Raw genomic sequence first — 19228 nt, 5'->3', positions numbered from 1 at the left:
GAACCTTACCAACACCATGTCTTAGTACTGAGGAAGCATCAGTGATGAGATTGTCCAGGTAGCCCACGTAGGATAGCGCTCGATAGCAAAGAATAGCAAAACTGAAAGGAAATATCATGGCAGCTGCTTTGCTTTTCTGAGTGTTTATTTACTCCAGCCTTAGGGTTACCTCTAGGAACTGCTTAACATATATTGGAGACATCTTTTTTCTTTATTGGAGTGGAACAAACAATTCAAATTCTAAAATTTGTTTTTGGTAACACCAATTTAGGCATAAAGAGCTCAATGGTAAACTTCTTGGCCTTTTTAGCATGAATATTTTAAAATATGTACTGCTTACAATTTATGGACAACACGGTCATCAAGTTGCAAGGTTACTAGAAACCAAGCGGGAGGCCATAAGAAGTATTCTGGGCCAGTAAATATATAGAGGAAAGAGGTTCCAACAACACTAGCGACTGAGTCTAAAACTGAATTGGCTTATAAAAATCTTGGAGTATTTATTATTGTTATTGCAACAAACCTCTTCATCTGAATCTGAATGGCTACATCCTCCCCACCGCCCACCTCCAATCCAGGACTGGGAAGCAATTCTGTCCGCTTCCTGCGCACAGAAGAGGCTGCAGTTGCCAGGTGGCCGGTGCAGATCCTTGGCCTCTTTCAAAAGCAAAAGATTATTGGCCCACCTGCTACCCTACCTCAAATATGAAGGGAGGCTTCTATGCACAGAAATGACAGGATTGAAACAGAGTCAGTGGAGACCTCGGAACACATTGCGTGCCTGGACTCCTAAACTCTAGTCCCTGTTAAAAGGCAAAACCAGCCCAATCCCCAGTGCAGCAAAAGGACAAAGGAGCCAGTGAGCCTTTCCCAAGGAGCCCCACCATCAACCTGCCGCTGGGATTAAGGCAACCGAGCCCTGGAGAGCATCTGCCCTGATACCACACCGGCCCAGGTCCCTGTGGAGGGGGCAGAAAAGCGCTCTGCTACAGCGTGGGGAGCCCCGGCGCGCGGCGCACAACCCCATCACCCACTGAGATCCTAGGTGAATCCTGGAAGGGAAGAAACTGAGAGCTGTCCCTGGGGAATCGTGTTTCCCAACCCCACCTCAGACAGTAGAGAAACATAAAATGCTGGCAACAAGTGGGAGTCGAAGCCCCCGCAACCCGAGCGGGCTGGCCGGGGCTCCGGCAGAGCCGGAGGGGACACACGCAGGGTACCGAGGCTCTGTCACTCCTGCGCCCCACCCGTCATCCTGCGACCCCCTAGCCCAGCCCGCGGGGCTGGGGACCAGGGGATCGGAGCCCCATGCAGCCCCAAAGAGCCACCGCGGAGACCCCGGACCGCCCGCCAGCCTGCGCACTCACTGCTGCATTCGTCGTCTGCACAGAGTTTGTGCTTCGGGTCCGGTTGGCCCAGCACTCGCCAGGTAGGACAGAGCACGAACAGCCAGAAGAGCAGCCCCCGTGCCACAGCCATGTTCTGGTCACCTCCGGAGCCGGTGACTCTGTGGAGTAGGCTGCGGCAGGCGTTGGCAGGCGGCGCCGGAGGCGGGGCTCAGGGGGCGGGTGGGTAGCGAAGCGCGGAGGGGTGGCGCCCGGGAAGGCTTAAGCCTTTCCCGGGTGACACGTCAGCAGGGATATCTGGGGGTCGATCCACAGACTCTACTGGAGAACGCAAGGAGCCAGAGCTCCATCCTTCTCTAGTGGAGACTTCTCCTCGACTGAAGACCTTCTCCTCTAGTCGCTGCCTTGGCAACTAGGACTCTCCTTCTCGTCCAATCACCTGCCTTTGCTTCTGTGCCCTCACAAGCGACCCTCCTGTGATTCTAGTCGTCACCCACCCATCCCCCCCCCCACTCCGCCAACCGGTCCTTTCTGGCTTTCCTCAACATCTCATTTCTGGTCCATCCTGAACTAGCCCCCTCCACCATCACTCCCATCCCCCATTCCTGGTCTGGTACCTCCTTTTCTGAACTACCAAATCCCACCCCTGACTTGTCATAGCTAGTCTATGGTTCCAGGCTCCCTCCCCTTCAAACTCCTAAAGGTTCCTTGAAGCCCCACCCCAAGATCCCTCTGATTAGGAAAGGGGAAGGTGAATGGAACTGTGAGTGAGGGTGTAAACTGGAGACAGTGGCCTGCTTTATTTTTTAAGGCGGGGAGACCCTTCAGAGAGTTATTCACTTTTGCGTGCGTAAAACAGTCTGTTCGGTGGTCACATATTCTAAAACAATTCCACACTGACTTATATTTGAAAAAAAATTCATAGGACAAAAGTTTTCGTTCCTGTAGACTAAGTTGCCACTGCCCCTATGAGATAAACTAAAGGGCTCCAATAATTTAGTCTTGGTCCCTTACGTCTCACCCTAGTCCCCCTGGAACCGAAGCTGTCAAATTTTAGGTTTTCGAATAAAGTCTAAGATGCTCAGAAACATTAAGACAATTTGTCTTTTATCGTACACAGTGGTTTTAATTAGGAGAGATTGGGTAGGCCACAGAGTCCAGATCGGAAAAACTGAAGACCGAACTCGCTTTCTGGCTTCCCCAGGGGGTAAAGCTTTCAGGTCTTGGCCGCCAGGGGTAGGAACCTTCCCAAGACCTGGCCGCCTTCACCACGCTAGGGGACGGGGAGGGACTAAGAAAAGGGGCGGGGTCAGCCTGGAGACAAGATGGCGGCAGCGCGACGCTCTGGAACGCCTTGGTCACAACTCGGTATTCGGAAGTCCTCCAGTCTTCGCCTTTAGGAAGCGGAAGTAGAGGGGCGGCTGGCTGCTAGGCTTTTGCTCTGGGACCGGCTCCTGAGCCGAGCCGCGGGAAAGGCGCGTGTGGGCTTCTCACTGGCGCAGCCTCTGCCGCTGTCGCTGCCGCCCCGCCCCGGCGTAGTCACCCGCGCTGTAGTGGACTAAACGCGGCCGGTGCGTGGGCAGCCAGGGGGTCGCGAGCAGCGCGTGTGTCGCGGCTGCGCGACCAGTGACAGGTACCCAGGGGCGGCGTGGGAAGGCCTAGTGGATGAGGAGAGGGTCTGGGGCGCGAGGCGACCCTGTGCTCAGGTCACCTTGAGCTTCCGCCTTTACCCTGACTCAGTTTCTCTTCCTTCGTCTCAGCCTTCCTCCTCCTCAGGAGCCCAGGTTGTCCGCAGTGGTCGTCGGTGCAAGGTAGCTCTTGCTCCGGGGTGGTGGCGGATTATTGATCGGTCTCAAGCCTTCTTTGAAGAGCTCTCAGACCCACGTACGAAAGTGCAGATGGAGGAAGTGCCCTAACATGAATCTAGACCAAGCCTGACCCTAAGTAGGTCGAGAACCAGCACTTTGCAGGATTCTGATTGATGAACTATTTGGTATTTTTTATAGATTTCTGTTTTCCTTACCATGAATTCGGGGGAGGCATATTGGTTGCCGTTTTCATTTAATGCTAGGCTCTGTTGGCTGGAAATTGGATGATCCGGTTTCACTTTTAGTGTGGGACCTTCCAGAAGAATATCTGCGTGCATCGCCAATAAGTTATGAATGTTAACTGTTCTTGTTCCTTGGCCGAAATCTCTAACTTGTTTGTCTTTTTTTTTACAAATTTGTGAAGGGACATATTTTGTTTATTCTTAGTCCTGGTGTCTTATACCTTACTATGCTTTGGAATCATTCATCGGTGCACTTGGTGAACAATTTTAGTATAAAGTGCCCTCGTTTCTTGAAATACCTTGTACCTGGCAACACTTGAAGGCATTTTAAATAGTTTAACACCACAAAAGTGGAGATGATTGTAGCCTTTCCACTAGGTTTGCTTTTGATGAACTTATTTGAAACTTTTTATTAAGAGAAGTAAACATAATACGTTTTATACACACACACACACACACCACTGAGTCATATCCCCAGCCCTTTGTTGTATTTATTTAGAGACAGGGTCTCACTGAGCTAAATCGGGAGGCTGGCTTTGAACTTGTGATCCTCAGCCTCTGGAACAGCTGGGATTACAGGCGTGTGCTACCGTGTCCAGCTGCACCAACACTATATCTTAATGCAGGTTTAACTTCAACGGAATAAGTTTAACTACGAGAAAATTTAGTCATTACTTCTGCAGTTAAACTTCTCTGATCATTTTCAGGTTAAATACAATATACTTTTAGCTGAAATTAGATTTATGTTGTTCACAGCAAACGGCTTTGCTAATTGATATGCATGTATCGATGTAAATCTAATTAGTTGAGAAGTTAATTCTTAGAAGTTGCTTCCTAATAGTTTTTCTCTTTACTACCAACTATGTTGAAATTTAGTTGACCACATAAACTTGCAGATTGCAGGTTATTTTAAAAATGTTTGTTAGCTGTTCTCTCCACTGTAAAAATGGAAGATGAGAAAGTTGGTGATGACTTAACATCACTCTGCCAGTTGTTTTCTAAAAATTGAAGTATTAACCATACATAATTTTTCGTTTTATATACATATATTTTAATACCTTTATTTTATTTATTTTTATGTGGTGCTGAGGATCAAACCCAGGGCCTGCTTGTGCTAGGTGAGCACTCAACCACAACCCCAGCCCTAATTTTTCTTTTATATTTTCTATATCTTACTGTAGATAAATGAGCAAAAGGTATCATTTTAATTTAAGCATAGTAGTATCTTACAGATATTTGATGGTACAGTTGGACTTAGAACCTAAGAGTGTTTTCTATTTAGCCATCATAGTACAAGCATTGTGCCTGTGATTGTGCACTGCCACACTGCACAGTTTGACAGCTCTTATCACTCAGACTGTTCATCTTTATGAGCAACATTGAAGAGCCATTAGGATCTGAATAATAAAAGATCTCATAAGATGAAGACATCCACAAACAAACAAACAAAAAGCACTTGAGTGAGATTCTTCTGTTTCTTTGGACAGCCTTTTCCTGTGGTGTTACTTGTAGAAACAATGTGGGGTTAGGCAAAACTCTTTAATGTGTACCTTTTCTCTTGTTCTCATCTCTATTGGTGTTGTGCCTTCTCAAAAACAGACACTTTCTCTTTAAACAGAACAAAGGGACCTCTGGGTAACTCATAGATATGTAGGATTTTCATTTTCATCTTTCTTATAGTCCTAGCCTGTTTGTATGAGCTTTATTCTTGGGGCCACACTCCCTTCTTTTTTTATTTTGTTTTTATTTTGAGCAGAGGTCTTGAACTTCTTGGGCTCAAGCAGTCCTCCTGCCTCAGCTTCCCAAATGCTGGAGCTATAGGTGTACATCACCATGTGCCTGGCAAATTTTAGATGTTGCCAAACAGCAATTTGGAGGGGGATGTGCTGGGGAACAACCCAGTTCCATACTTCTTTCTGTTCTATTGGTTTTTTTCTTCCTTTAATGAATGAAGCTTGTTTATTTCAGGCCGAGTACCTCCTGTGTTCTAGGCAATATGCTAGGCACAGTGACCATGACAGAATTTCCTGCTTTTGGGGAGCTCACATTCAGTCCCTGAAGCTAGTCTAAGTATGGATTTGTCAGGCTTGTTTGTCAATTTGCTTTCATTCCAGGTTCAGGCCTACTTCCTTGGTTTTGGGTTGAAACTGTTCCTCTCTCAGCCACTTGTGTCCCAGGTTCTTGTTTCATGAAAAATCCTTGGATTTGCCTTGGTTCTCACAGTGAAGCCTTTGCTTATTCTCAGTCTGTGCGGTATGAATTTTTCTTTCTTCTAAAACCAGAGAACAAGGGGAGACAGGATGGTACTTTAGAACTTTAAAAACAGGTAGGTATGGGTTCCAAGGTGCTGTTTAGTAGTTGCCCAGTATGCCTTAGGTAAAAGCCCCTCTGAGCTTTTATTTTCTTGAAGTGGGGATGTTATTATCCATTCATGTAACATTTATGGACTGCCTACCATGCGCCAGGTACTTGTATTGTTTACTATATTGAAGAAAGCAAACAAGGTTGCTACCCTCAAGGAACTTCAGTTCCCAGATTATTATGTAAAGATTAGGTAACATGGTACCTTTAGAACATCTTTTTTTTTTCCAGTTTTTTCTTCTTTTTTTATTGGTTGTTCAAAACATTACATAGCTCTTGACGTATCATATTTCATACTTTAGATTCAAGTGGGTTATGAACTCCCATTTTTACCCCGTATACAGATTGCAGAATCACATCGGTTACCTTTAGAACATCTAACATGATGCTTAGCCCAAAGTCATTGTTCTGTAAAGGCTGAGGTTTCTCAGAGGGCTTTTATTGTGCCCTTAGTTCCCTAACCACAATCTACTTGCTGTCTGCCTGGGGTTACTGCGTAGTGGTGTTCAGTTGTCATCAGGAATCACCACTTTGTGGGTATTAAGCATCTAGGCCCTTTCAGGACAAATTTAAACATAGCCAGAATCATAATAATGCTTCAATATGCTTCATATGCTTTGTCTCCAATTTAGAAATTCAAGTGACTTTTTTGGAGGATTTTTTTTCCTCCTAGCCACAGAGAATAAATTTCCAGGGCCTATTTTTGATGATATGCCATTCTATAATTTACAATTTGTTATGATAAAATGTTTTACTACAGTGAATGATTCTGGGATAGTAGTTTTTGCACTTTACAAAGTGATTTTTGTATTGTCTTTTCATTTTCACAGTGATTCTGTGTGATAGATTGTTATTCCTATTTTATAGTTGAGAGTGATCTAAAGTTGTATGTATAAGTTGGGGTCCTTGCTCGCTCTTCTTTGGGATATGTCAATAACTTTACTAGATTCCTGTAGCTGGTAATCACTCCTTATAGGTTTCATTGTCAAATATCTGCTTTGGTTAGCTCTATTTTCCAAAGATTTTATTTTTTGCATATTTTCTTTGATAGCAGCAGGCATTCCTTGGCTTGCAGTATAATTGAATGTCTACCTGTCTTCACCTGGCATTCTTCCTGTGTCTCTTCATATTGTTTTCTGTTTCTGTGTCCAAGTTTCTCTTTTATAGCATTGGTTATATTGGATTAGCCCATCCTAAAGACCTCATCTTTATTGATCACTGTGTAAAGACCTTGTCTCCAAGTAAGTTCATAGTTTGGAGGTTAGGTTACTGGGGGTTAGGACTTCAACATATCTATTTTTGGAAGATAAAATTCAACCCATAATAACCATCATCATTTGTGTTCCATCTGTCTCAGCTTTATTGCCATGTTTTATAAAATCGGTTACATGCAACCTGCTGTGCCACCCACTGACTTTTATATTTCTGTTAGTATAGACTGGAGAAAGTGAACTGGACCCTCAGTAGGGAAGAATAAAATATTCTACCTGCCTTTAGTTATGTATCAGTTACTCAGAAAATATCTATTAGACTATGTAGCTATTAAGTGCTGTGTACCTTTCAAAAATGTTTGTTTCTGTAACTTTAATGTTATTTTGTGGCTCCTAGTATTAATATTGTTTTTTTTAATCTCTAGGTACTAAGATTATTATTTTGTGTCTCCAAGTATTAAGATTTAAACTTTACCATCTTTTTCCCCTTTTAGGGTTTTGCTATAAAATGGAACTTCTGATTGCACTCACTGGACTATGGCTGTTCTCTTCAGTAAAGGCAGATTCAAAAGCCATTACAACCTCTCTTACAACAAAGTGGTTTTCCACCCCACTGTTGTTAGAAGCCAGGTAAAAAGACATTTTTCTCTTTCACATATTGGAGTGTAAAAGTAGGCTCTGCCATGAATATTCAGGTGTTTTTTAGGGAGTGAGATTATGATCCTCAGATGCATTTATTAAGAGCCGCCCCTTTCAATGTAGACTATAATACCTCCCATAGAAAGCCTGTTAGGATACAGAACCTGTCTTTCCCTAGAACAGGGCTGTATTGATTCATAGAGACATTTAGGAACTTTCTTAAATAAATATTATGAAGTGATTAAATTATCATGTGATTTTTTTGTGGGAATAATGGAAGAGAGTATTATATTTTTTAAAAAGTCTTTGTTTATTTGAAGAAATGTTTAATACATAGAATAGAAGAGAGGTTGTTAAGGTAGGGGAATGAATGAAGACACATTTTTCCTAAGAACTTGGAAGAAGACCCCAGGACAAAGGAGAGCAGGGGGAGGGGAAGAGCTGAGGAAATGACCATGCTTTACCTGTTCTAAAATGTACATGGTTTACATTTTAACATTTCTCAAATCAGGATGTGTTTTTATCAAATCAGGAAGTTATCTTTAATTAAAATTGGTAGTATTTTCAACAAAACTCTAGTATGTCTTCAAATCAATAAAATATATAGACAACAATTTCTTGGGAAAATCTTGTATTCCCAGTGTGCTTTTTAGCTAGTGTTTATAATATAAATACCATATTTCAGTTACCTTTGTGGTTTATCTTTGTCATCTTCAACTTAGAATTTTGTCTTCTAATATTTTCTCTTTAATTCCTCAAAAAATATGAAAGCAGAATTTTGTTACATTGATTATTTATATGAGTAGTTGCCCTTTCTAAGCACAAAGCAACATTTGGTATTGCTAAGAGGGTCCATGGGCGTGGGGCACATAGAAGCTGAGTTGGACATGTTCAGGGCCGAATAGATTTTGTTTAACAGATTTTCCATTACTTCTTTGCGTCCCCTTTCCCAGCAGTGAAATGGCAAAAAAGACAAAAAGCCCCACCAAAACATACACTGTATTTCATAGGATATTACAATAACGAATTTGATAAATGTATTGAGCTCCTCAAATGTCAGAACTTCATTAGTAGTCATAAAATTGAAGTAACTGAAGGTTATTTGACTACCTGAGCCAGGAATCTAGTAACTAAAGTTTTTTTGTTTCCTTTTTGCTAATTTAATTTTGGATCATTTGTCTGGTATAAATCTAAGTCATTGAGATTCGCTGTTATTCTCTGAATAATCTTGAAGAATTAACCGAACCGTAACAGATGTTTTGTGATATTCTGCTTAACATTCTTAACTGACTTACATCTCACTTTTTTTTATATTAACTAATTTCTTGGTATTTGTACTTTGTCCTAGAAGATTTTTATGACATATACTTATGGATTTTTGGGAATGCCTGCTAAAATTGCAGCCTTAATTGCTTAATATTTTTTTCTTTTTAGTTTTTTTGATCACTATGAAATAGGTAGAATATGATGTTTCCTTCACCAACTTCCTCATCAGAAACATCTCCCCTTTTCATGATACCCCTGGTTGTTTGCCTTTTGGGTCATTATTTTTAGGCCTTTTCTGTGGCTAATTGCAAATAGATGTCCAAGGTAATGGGACTTATAGGCAACTCAGAATGGAACTCTTCTTATCTGAAACCACTCCATGTTTACCTCCAGAGCTATCTGAGGCCACTATTTTTCCCTCCTGTGTGTAATGATGGGTTATGGCACTTTGTCCGTTTGGTTGAGGATGAATGGTCAGAATCTTTTTCTACACATCAAGGTGTGTAGGTATTACAGACCGTTTTGCTTTCTTTGCCTTTAGCCCTTTAGGACTAAAAATATTCCTGCATATATTTTAGATTATGCCCAGTGTTTAATGAAGGGGGTTGTAGTTTCATGGTCACTAGTGTAATTATATGTATTTGATTGAAGTAAAACCCTGAATATGGTTTTTTAAAAAAAGATTCTTTTTAGATGTTGATGGACCTTTATTTTATTCATATATATGTGGTGTTGAGAATTGAACCCAGTGCCTCACACATACTTGGCAAGTGCTCTAACACTGAGCCCTAGACCCAGCCCCTGAATATGTTTTGACAACTATAATTACTAATAGAAATGTTACGTAAATAGTTATTGCTTTAAAATATATATATATATATGTATATATTTAATATCTTTATTTATATATGTGGGGCTGAGGATCGAACCCAGTGCCTCATGTATGTGAGGCAAGTGCTCAACCACTGAGCTACAACCCCAGCCCTGTAAACAGATATTTTTGTTTTTTGTTTTTTTTTTTTAGAGAGAGAGAGAGAGAGAGAATTTTTTAATATTTATTTACTTTTTTAGTTCTCGGCAGACACAACATCTTTGTATGTGGTGCTGAGGATCAAACCCAGGCCGCACGCATGCCAGGCGAGCGCGCTACCGCTTGAGCCACATCCCCAGCCCAACAAATATTTTTAATAAAGTTGAAATCAATACTCATTTATTGGGTGCTTAGTATTTTAATGGCCCAAGAGTGTAGCATGATAGAGATAGAAATCAAATAGACATGAATTTATATTCTGGATTTTTTCATTTACTAACTCAGTGCCCTTAAAAAAAGTTTCTGTTGCCTTCAAATCACAGTTTCTTTATTTAGAAAATGCTTATAACTGCTGGTAGCTGTAAGGATTTGTTGACATTGATAGATATGCCAAGTATAATGACTGCTGCATAGCAGACCCTTCTTATACTTAAGTCCTTTCCCTTCTCCTTCTAGTCCTGTGTAGAAAATACCTCTTCTGATCTCCAACAATAACTTTAGAAATCTAAGAAAACAAGTTAACCACCAGTTTGTGCTATCTGATGGATAGTTAGGTTGTTTGCAGGTGTTTCTTTCTTTCTTTTTTTTGTCATAAGTGAAAAGCTTTTTATTATAAGATTTCTTTTTTTTAAATATATTTTTTTAGTTGTAGTTGACACAATACCTTTATTTTATTTATTTTTTTATATGTGGTGCTGAGGATCAAATCCAGAGCCTCACACATGCTAGGCGAGTGCTCTACCGCTGAGCCACGCCACAGCCCCTTATTATGAGATTTCTTAGTAAGTAATTTTTTTCATGTCTTGGACATTTCTTTTATTTTTCCAGACTTTTGTTTTGTTTTTGTGGTGCTAGGGCTCAAACCCATGGCCTCTTGCATGCTAGACAAGTGTTCTATCACTAAACTACATCCTCATCCCTATTTTGAGACTTCAGAATGCTTACAAATGGAGAGAACAGTATAATCTGTTCTCCCTGTACCTTTTAGCAATTATTATTTGAAGTCCAGTAGCTATCACCACCCTTACCACCTTATCCCCTTCTCCACTGGCATATTTTTAAAGCAAAATCTCAGCTATTATATAATTTTCATCTATAAGACCGCAGATTTACTCAGTGAAATGAGTATAAGAAACAAAAGAAAAAGTGAACTTAGTTATGTTGTAGAAAAATGGCAGCGTTCTTTTTAATAATGTCTTCTATTTACCTCTTTCCTGGATTATTTCAGTAGATCCAGTAATTCATTTTCTTAAGACTCTTCTAAGTTAGACCTGTAAGACTTATTTATGTAGTGGGATGTAAAAGAATGTGTATTTCAAGAATTTTTCCTGTAATTGTATGAAAAGCACATATTTAGCCTAACTGAATCTTTGTTCTTATCACAACTGATGAGTATGTCACATACCACCCCTCTGCTAACTTATAAATACAGCTGTAATTCATGAATTTTGTGTTTATTTGCAAATAATGACATATGTTAGTACCTATTTTCTTAGACTGTAAGGTATTCTATGGTTGGTATTATGTCTATGTCAGTTACTAGAAAGCTGAGAAAAATAGTACCCTCAGGAGGCACTAAATAATACATTATGATAAGAGGTGTTTTCAGCAACCTATTTTTAGAGAAGCTGTGCATTACCAGGAAATGTTTCTTATTTTTCCCATATTTCTGTGTCTAGCTGTGGAGTAGAGTGAGAGTTGTACACCCCAGTGTTGACAAGTAATGGGAAAGTCTTCCTTTGGCTAGGTAAGCAGAGATACAGATCTGTAGTTTGCTTTAAGACACTGAAAGATCACCACTGCATTAGTTCTGTGGCTTGGAAGCTAAGATAACCAGTTTACATGAATCATTCTTTCAGTTATTACATGCATTTTCTCTTAGGGATTTTAAGATTATTTAATAAAGGGAAATTCAGAGTGGTCATTATTTTAGGGTAATAGTTTAAGGCTGAAAAAAATATTAAGATAACATTAAGTTCTGAGATCTGATTTTGTTAGATCAGTGCTAATTTTAGATTCAAGTTTGATGATCTTGAAAATTTGGATTTTTGGATGTTAGCAAAATTTTAGTCTCCTAAAATTTTTTTAGGGTTCATGTTTTCTGTGGGAGAACCTTAGGCAAAACTTTTTATTCTTTGTAAGGTCTTTCAGAAAATCACAGCAGAACTAGTACTAGAATTATCAATTCCTAATTCTGCTTCTATTACCAGTAGCATTTTTACTAATGAGGTTTCATACGCTTTCTTTATGTTGGGACTTCCCTGTTAACAACATTTTTATTACTCCAGGTTTCTTAAGAAATAGCTGTTAACCTATTAAATGAAAAAGTTATTAATAAGTTATTAATTGAGCTAATGAGCTAGTAAGACTTGCTTAGCGTTAAGAAAATATACATTGTATGTAAAAATGTATAACATATATTATAAATTAAAAGTCAAACTATGGACAATTGGAAACTTCAAAACCTCTTTTTATTCTCTGTAGTAATATATTTTATATTAGAAGATTTTATTAAGTTTTTTTTTTTCTGACATTTCCCCCTTCTCTCCCAGTGAGGTTTTAGCAGAAGACAGTCAAGAGAAATTTTGGAATTTTGTAGAAGGCAGTCAAAATATTGGATCATCAGATCATCACGGTAAAATTGAAGCAAATGCTTCTTTGACTTTGGTGTCTGGGAAAATATTAGAAAAAGTGATTTCTTTTATAGTATGTGTGACATGACAGTTAATGGAAAACATTTTTATCTGTAAGGGCTAGAGTTGTGATGGTAGGCAGGAAGAGCCAACACAGCACACATAGTTATTTATTTTTGGTGTTAGGGATTGAACTTGGGGCCTTGTGAATGCTAAGTACATGCTCTACCACTTAGCCATACCCATAATCCCCATAGACTTATACCAATTATTTATTTATTTATTTTTTAAGAGATGGGATCTCTTACTGTGTTGCCCAGGCTTTGAACCCCCCTGAGCTCAAGCAGTCCTCTGACTCAGCTTCCTGAGTGGCTGGGACTATTGGCCCAAATAATAATAATATCAACAATAATAATAATAATTATTATTATTTTTGGGACTGGGCATTTAATCCAGGGGCACTTTAGCACTGAGCTGTATCCCTTTTATTTTTTTATTTTGAGACAGGGTCTCACAAAGTTGTTGAGAGTCTCATTAAGTTGCTGAGACTGGCCTTGAACTTTCAATCCTCCTGCATTTGCTTTCCCAGTTGCTGGGATTATATCCTGGACCACTGCATCTGGCCCAAATAATTATTTTTGATGCAGTTTATAAATTTGAGTATAAGCCTTGACTTTTTGTCCCAGTATTTGTATTGTTCTTTTATTAGAGTGTGGAAGTACATTTTATTTTAAACCATTTAGTGTTAATTTAATATCCATCTGACCTGATTCACTCTCTTTTATTATGAAATAATTACACAAGTGATCTATTATCTATTAAGTTTTATCATTAAGTTCCTGCCATCCAGAATGTTTTCCATTATGCCTGCCAGCCACCCACCACTTGAGTGTTAAGGTATCAAATTAGTGATATATCCTGGGTCACACATTACTGTTTATGATGTGCTTTCACAAACATTCTCTAATTTGATATAAGTGACATAGGATATACAGTCAAAGATGCTGATGTTCAAGTATAGTCGTGCACTGCATGATCATATTTTGGTCAATTATGGACCACATATATGATGGTGGGCTCATAAGATTATATTGCCTAATGACATCATGGCTGTCTTAGTTTGTGTTAAGTACACTGATGTTTACACAGTGACAGAATCGCCTAATGATGATGATGCAGTTCTCTGAACACATCCTTTCGATAAGTGATATATGACTGTAGTTCAAACCTTGAGCTGGGCATGGTGGTGCATGCCTGTGATCCCAGCAACTTGGGAAGCTGAGGCAGGAGGAACAAAAAGTTTGAGACCTGCCTCAGCAATTTACTAAGGCCCTAAACAAGTTAGCAAGACTCTGTCTTGAAATAAAAATTAAAAAGGGCTGGGTATGGGGCTCAGTGGTAAAGTGCCTCTGGTTTCAATCCCCAGTACAAAAACAAACAAAACAAAACAAAACAAAAAAACCCAAAAAACCCCCAAACAACCCAAAAACAACTCATACCTTGAATATTACATTTACAGGTGTAAGTCCTTATTAAAGAAGAAATTTTGAAAACTATGTAACTGCTGTTAATTATTAAAATTGATTTTTATGGGCTGGGGATGTGGCTCAAGCGGTAGCGCGCTCGCCTGGTATGCGTGCTGCCTGGGTTCGATCCTCAGCATCACATACCAACAAAGATGTTGTGTCTGCCGAGAACTAAAAAATAAATATTAAAAATTCTCTGCCTTGTCTCACTCTGTCTTTAAAAAAATGTATATAAAATTTAAAAAAATTGATTTTTAACTCTTTTTTTTTTTTTTGAGATGTGGGTCTTGCTGTGTGTCCAGGTTGGTCTTGAACTCATGGGCCCAAGCCTTAGTCTCCCATGTAGTTGGAACTACAGCCGTGTGGCACCATGCCCAGTATAACTTTTTAATTTCATTAAAATAACACCAATAGAATAATATACATTTTAATAGTTGTCTGAATATTTTTTGGAGGATAGAAATATATAAAGGTTTTGAATAAGCATTCTTATATATATTTTAGAGTCAACTAGTATTAAGTTATCAAAAATCATTTTACTTCAGGATTTCATTGAACAAATTTATCAAAGTTGATTTTATAATGAGACTTGAAATTTGACATTTGAAAGGAAATTTCCTCAATATATTTGATATATGTTCTTGGTTAAAGTTTCAGGAGTATGAATTCTTGGAAGTGATCATAGAGTATATTAAACATGTTATTTATTTGAAATATTCATATTTCTACCACCCAAAGATTGACACCATTAATATTCTGGCAACATTTTGGGGTATTTCTTTCTGTTCTCTTTTTCTGTGTAAAAGATGCTAATATTGTATAGAACCTTTTATATTCAGCTTTTAAAAATGTTAATACTTTTCCTTTTAAAATTGAATAATTTTTTTTATTTTTTACAATATACAGACACGTGTGTATGTATACACACACACACACACACATATACACACACAGACAAGACAGATATATATCCTTATTTCTCATTCTTTTGGTAAAAAACATAGTTTACTATGTACATTATTTAGTACCTTGTAGTTTTTATTTACCTGGGAAATTTTTCATACTAATAGATTTTTTTATTCCCGTTCAAATAATTTGGTTCAACTTTTTGTTTAAATGTTTTTCAAACTTTATGAATTTATCAGTTTCTTTTAATGCCTTGAATTTTCTCATCACATTGCTAAGTTTCTATTTTTTTAAAAAATTTGTTTTAGTTATTTGAGTAAATAGCATATGCTAGGTAGAAAACATATGCTAGGTACCCAGGATACCCAGATAAATAAGTCATGGCCTCTGCCTGTGAGGCCTGAAGTTTAGTTTGGTGGTAGATAGACAGTGAATAAATAATTTAGTAAATGATGTGAAAGCAAATAAATATTCTGGGATCCAAGAAATACTGTAACTAGTTCATTGATGCATGGAGTAGAGATCTGGGTGACTTCCTAGAGTAGGTGATTTCACAGTTAAATTCTCCTTTTGAAAGTAGGGAAGAATAAGTCATCCAGGTAAGTGGGAAAATAGTCCAGGAAGAGGGAATAGTTTGAACCAAAGGATGAAGCGAAGAATAATCCAACTGCATTGTATATTCTAGGGAATTTTTAAGCATTTGACAAAAGTTCAAAAAACTATCTTATTTGGATATCTCATGTCAAATACAACTGTTTTGGTTAATTTTCTTCCTCAACAGGTACTGATTATTCCTATTATCATTCGATTTTGGAAGCTGCATTTCAGTTTTTGTCACCTCTACAGCAGAATTTGTTGAAATTTTGTCTGTCTCTTCGTTCCTACTCGGCTACAATTCAGGCCTTCCAGCAGGTAAATCTAGTGCTTTTAGCTAACAGCATTTTGAATGGTATATGACATGATAATTGGATAGATGACAGTTGTTCTGGAATTGAATTACGGAGCTATCACTTTTTTGCCTGACTTTTTCTGGGATTTGTGATTTATTTATAAATAATAAGCAAAACTGATGTTAAGTCTTCAAATCACAGATACTTAAAAATGTAATTTGCACTTATGTTTATATGAGAAAGGAAAAAAAATCTGCACAAAAAAGGGAACCAGATTTTGTGTGTGTAACACTGTCTGGGAGGTGTAATCTTGCTAAACCAATAAACCTAAATCTAATCACAGCCTTTAGATCTGAAAGCAGTTCACAGGAAATACAGGAGACAGGAAGTGTCAAGCAGCATCACAGGGATGTAATCAGGAAAATTTATTATTAGGGAAACTTTTTGCAGTCAAGTGATCTGGTTATTTCAATGAATAAATGATTAAAGGAAAAGAAAAAGGACAGAGCAACTTCAGGAGAGAATTTAAAAAATGTTTAATGTAGTGCAGGAATCTTGTTTGAATCTTGACAAAGACGGGAGCAGAAGAGACAAATATGTGTACATTAAGTGGACATTTGATACGAAAGAAAAGTTCATTTAAAAACCATTTTGTAATATTAAATAGGTATAGAGAACCACTCACAATGGATATATAGTATAAAGAATTATTTTATTTTTTTAAAACCTCTTTTACCTCTTTTTCTTTTCATTCATTCATTCATTCATTTTAATGTTTTATGCGATGCTGAGGATTGAACCCACTGCCTTTCACATACGAGGCAAGCATTCTGCCACTGAGCCACAATCCCAGCCCCAAATGAATTATTTTAAAGTGAGCATTCTTGTGATTTTCACCTAATCAGAGAAATAGGACTTAACCAGGCACCCTATAAGCTCTCCATGTGCTCTGACCCCATCACAGCCACCTTCTGTCTTCTGAAAGGAACCACATTGTCATGTTCTGTTGGAATCTTCTCCTATGATTCTCTATCATTTTACTGTGTAAGCATGCACATCGACTCAATTTAGTTAGTTTTGCCTAGTGTTAGAAAATTTGATATCTTTTTCCATTGTATGACTTGGAGTGTTTGCACTGTAGATTTTTTTTTCATGGACTATATTTTGTTGATCACATACTTCTGACACAGTTCAACTTTTTCCTCTGTTGTCTGTTTCCTACAAATTGGCAGTTGAGTCCAGAAGCTTGATCAGAATTGGGTCTTTGTTCAGTCTATAGGTAATGTTCTGTTCTTAGAGACACCTAATAATTGGTTTCTTTTTTTCTGATTTAGCAGTCATTATTGCCCTGTGCTAAATCTATTAATTCTTTGGGGGTTGTAAAGTGGTGATTCATCCTGTCATTTCATATTCATTTGTTTCTGGAATGTGATATATATCCTAATCTGGTATCGTTTGGTAATATTGTTCAACATAGGAAAGGCAGAACACCTACTTGATTCTTTGCCTTTATTTAACAGAATTCAATATCATCCTTCTAGTTTAACCATTTAGGTTTTTGTTTATTTTCTCCTTTATTTTGGTAAAATACATATAACATTTATGATTTTTGCTGCTCTTAAGTTTAAGTGTACAATTTATTGATACTAGGTGCATTAATGCATCTTCAGAACTTTTTTCACCTCACAAAAAAAGATGTTATTTCACTGTTGGCCACATCGTTTTACATTGCCATTAATAATACATGAGGGTTCTAATCTCCACATCTTCTTCAACACTTTGTATTTCCTGATTTTTAAATTGGCCATTCTAATGAGTTTGTAGTGGTTTGTTCTTGTGGTTTTGATTTGTGTTATCTTTAAGACCAATGATGTAGAACATTTTTTTATCTATTTAGTGTCATTCTGCATATCTTCTCTGGGGAAATGTCTTTTTAACTCCTTTGCCCATTTTTGAATCAGATTGTTTGATTTTTGTTGAGTTGTAGGAATCTTTATATATTCTGGATAGTAGTTCATATCATAATTTGATATATAAATCAGTTGACCATATATGCAAACATTTATTTCTGGGCTCTCTCTTCTAGTCTTTTGTTCTATCTTTATTTCCAGTACCACATTGATTGCTGTACCTTTGTAGTAAGTTTGGTAATCAGGAAGTGTGTATGTTCCACTATTCTACTGTTTTGTGTGTGTGTGTGTGTGTGTGTGTGTGTGTGTGTGTTTGTGATACTAAAGATTGAACCCAGGGGTTGCCCTGCCACGGAGCTACATCCCCAGTCCTTTTCCTTTTTGTTTTGATACTTTTTTTTGGCTTACTTTAGGCTAACTCATTTCATCTTAGTTCTATAATTATATCTTTATTACTCACCACCAGTCTAGGCAAATGTCTCTAATTATTTAGCTTTTTTGATGTTGCTATTGGCAGATTCCTCAAGAATGGCTCATGGGAATAATATTTACTCAGTTTTTGTATGTTAAGGTAATTGTTTCTATGTGCCCTTTGCACTTGAAGTCTAGATATAAAACTTTGGTTCATATTTTCATTTCTTGGATATCTTAACCATTCATTTCTCTTTCATCATAGTCTTCCACATATAATGTGATAATAATCTCAGTTTCTTTCCCTTGAAAGTTTTTTTGCGCTATTTTTTTGTCCATAAGTAGTGCTGAAATCAAACCCAGGGCCTTATTAATATGAGTCAGCTTCTTTACCTTTGAGCTATATTCTCAATCCTCTTTTTGTCTATTAAGTCCAGAGGATTTTTTCTTTTAAGTTATAATTTACTAGAATATTGGGGCTGGGGATGTGGCTCAAGTGGTAGCGTGCTCACCTGGCATGCGTGCGGCCCGGGTTCGATCCTCAGCACCACATACAAATCAAGATGTTGTGTCCGCCGAAAACAAAACAATAAATATTAAAATTCCCTCTCTCTTTCTCTAAAAAAAAAAAAAAAGAATATAACTTAGTGGTGATTTTTATGGATCAATATTATTTGGTATACAATATGTGCTTTTAGTACAGAATTTCAAATAGTTTCTTTATTTCAGATTTTTTTTTTACATTATAATTTGTTCTTTCCGCTTTTACATATTTTCTCCAGTGATTCATATTATATATGTTGATTTTTCTTTGCAGATCTTCATTTTTAATCCTATTCTCTTGAATGTCTTCTTTCTTTCTTTTTTTTTTTTGTACCAGCAATTGAACTTAGGGGTGCTTAACCACTGACCCTCGCCCTTTTTTTTACATTTTATTTTGAGACAGGGTCTTGCTAAGTTGCTTGGATTCTCACTAAATTGCTGAGTCTTTGAACTTGTCATCTTCCTGCCTTAGACTCTTGAGCCTCTGTGATTACTGTGTGTGCCCA

The 19228-nt window shown here is 37.9% G+C and overlaps 1 protein-coding gene and 1 pseudogene across 2 annotated transcripts in view; one reads left to right on the top strand and one right to left on the bottom strand.

Moving 5' to 3' along the window:
* LOC308659074 (transport and Golgi organization protein 1 homolog) overlaps positions 1-1953 on the bottom strand; it is a 50820-nt pseudogene extending 48867 nt beyond the window's left edge. The window contains exon 1 of the transcript XR_014024299.1: positions 1368-1953. The product of XR_014024299.1 is annotated as a transport and Golgi organization protein 1 homolog (transcript). The remainder of the gene's footprint in view (positions 1-1367) is intronic.
* Positions 1954-2783: 830 nt separating this feature from the next.
* LOC308659071 (UDP-glucose:glycoprotein glucosyltransferase 1-like) overlaps positions 2784-19228 on the top strand; it is a gene marked incomplete at its 3' end in the record, with an annotated part of 45771 nt that continues 29326 nt past the window's right edge. Inside the window, exons 1-4 of the mRNA XM_081312063.1 lie at positions 2784-2979; positions 7463-7598; positions 12456-12538; positions 15750-15880. Coding sequence (XP_081168189.1) covers positions 7477-7598; positions 12456-12538; positions 15750-15880 — 336 coding nt within the window. The 5' untranslated portion in view covers positions 2784-2979; positions 7463-7476. The remainder of the gene's footprint in view (positions 2980-7462; positions 7599-12455; positions 12539-15749; positions 15881-19228) is intronic.

The sequence above is a fragment of the Spermophilus citellus genome (assembly GCF_964194105.1).
Source record: "Spermophilus citellus genome assembly, chromosome: 10".
Classification (NCBI taxonomy): domain Eukaryota; kingdom Metazoa; phylum Chordata; class Mammalia; order Rodentia; family Sciuridae; genus Spermophilus; species Spermophilus citellus.
The sequence above is the reverse complement of the archived record's forward strand: the minus strand, read 5'-3'. Positions and strand labels throughout refer to the sequence as shown.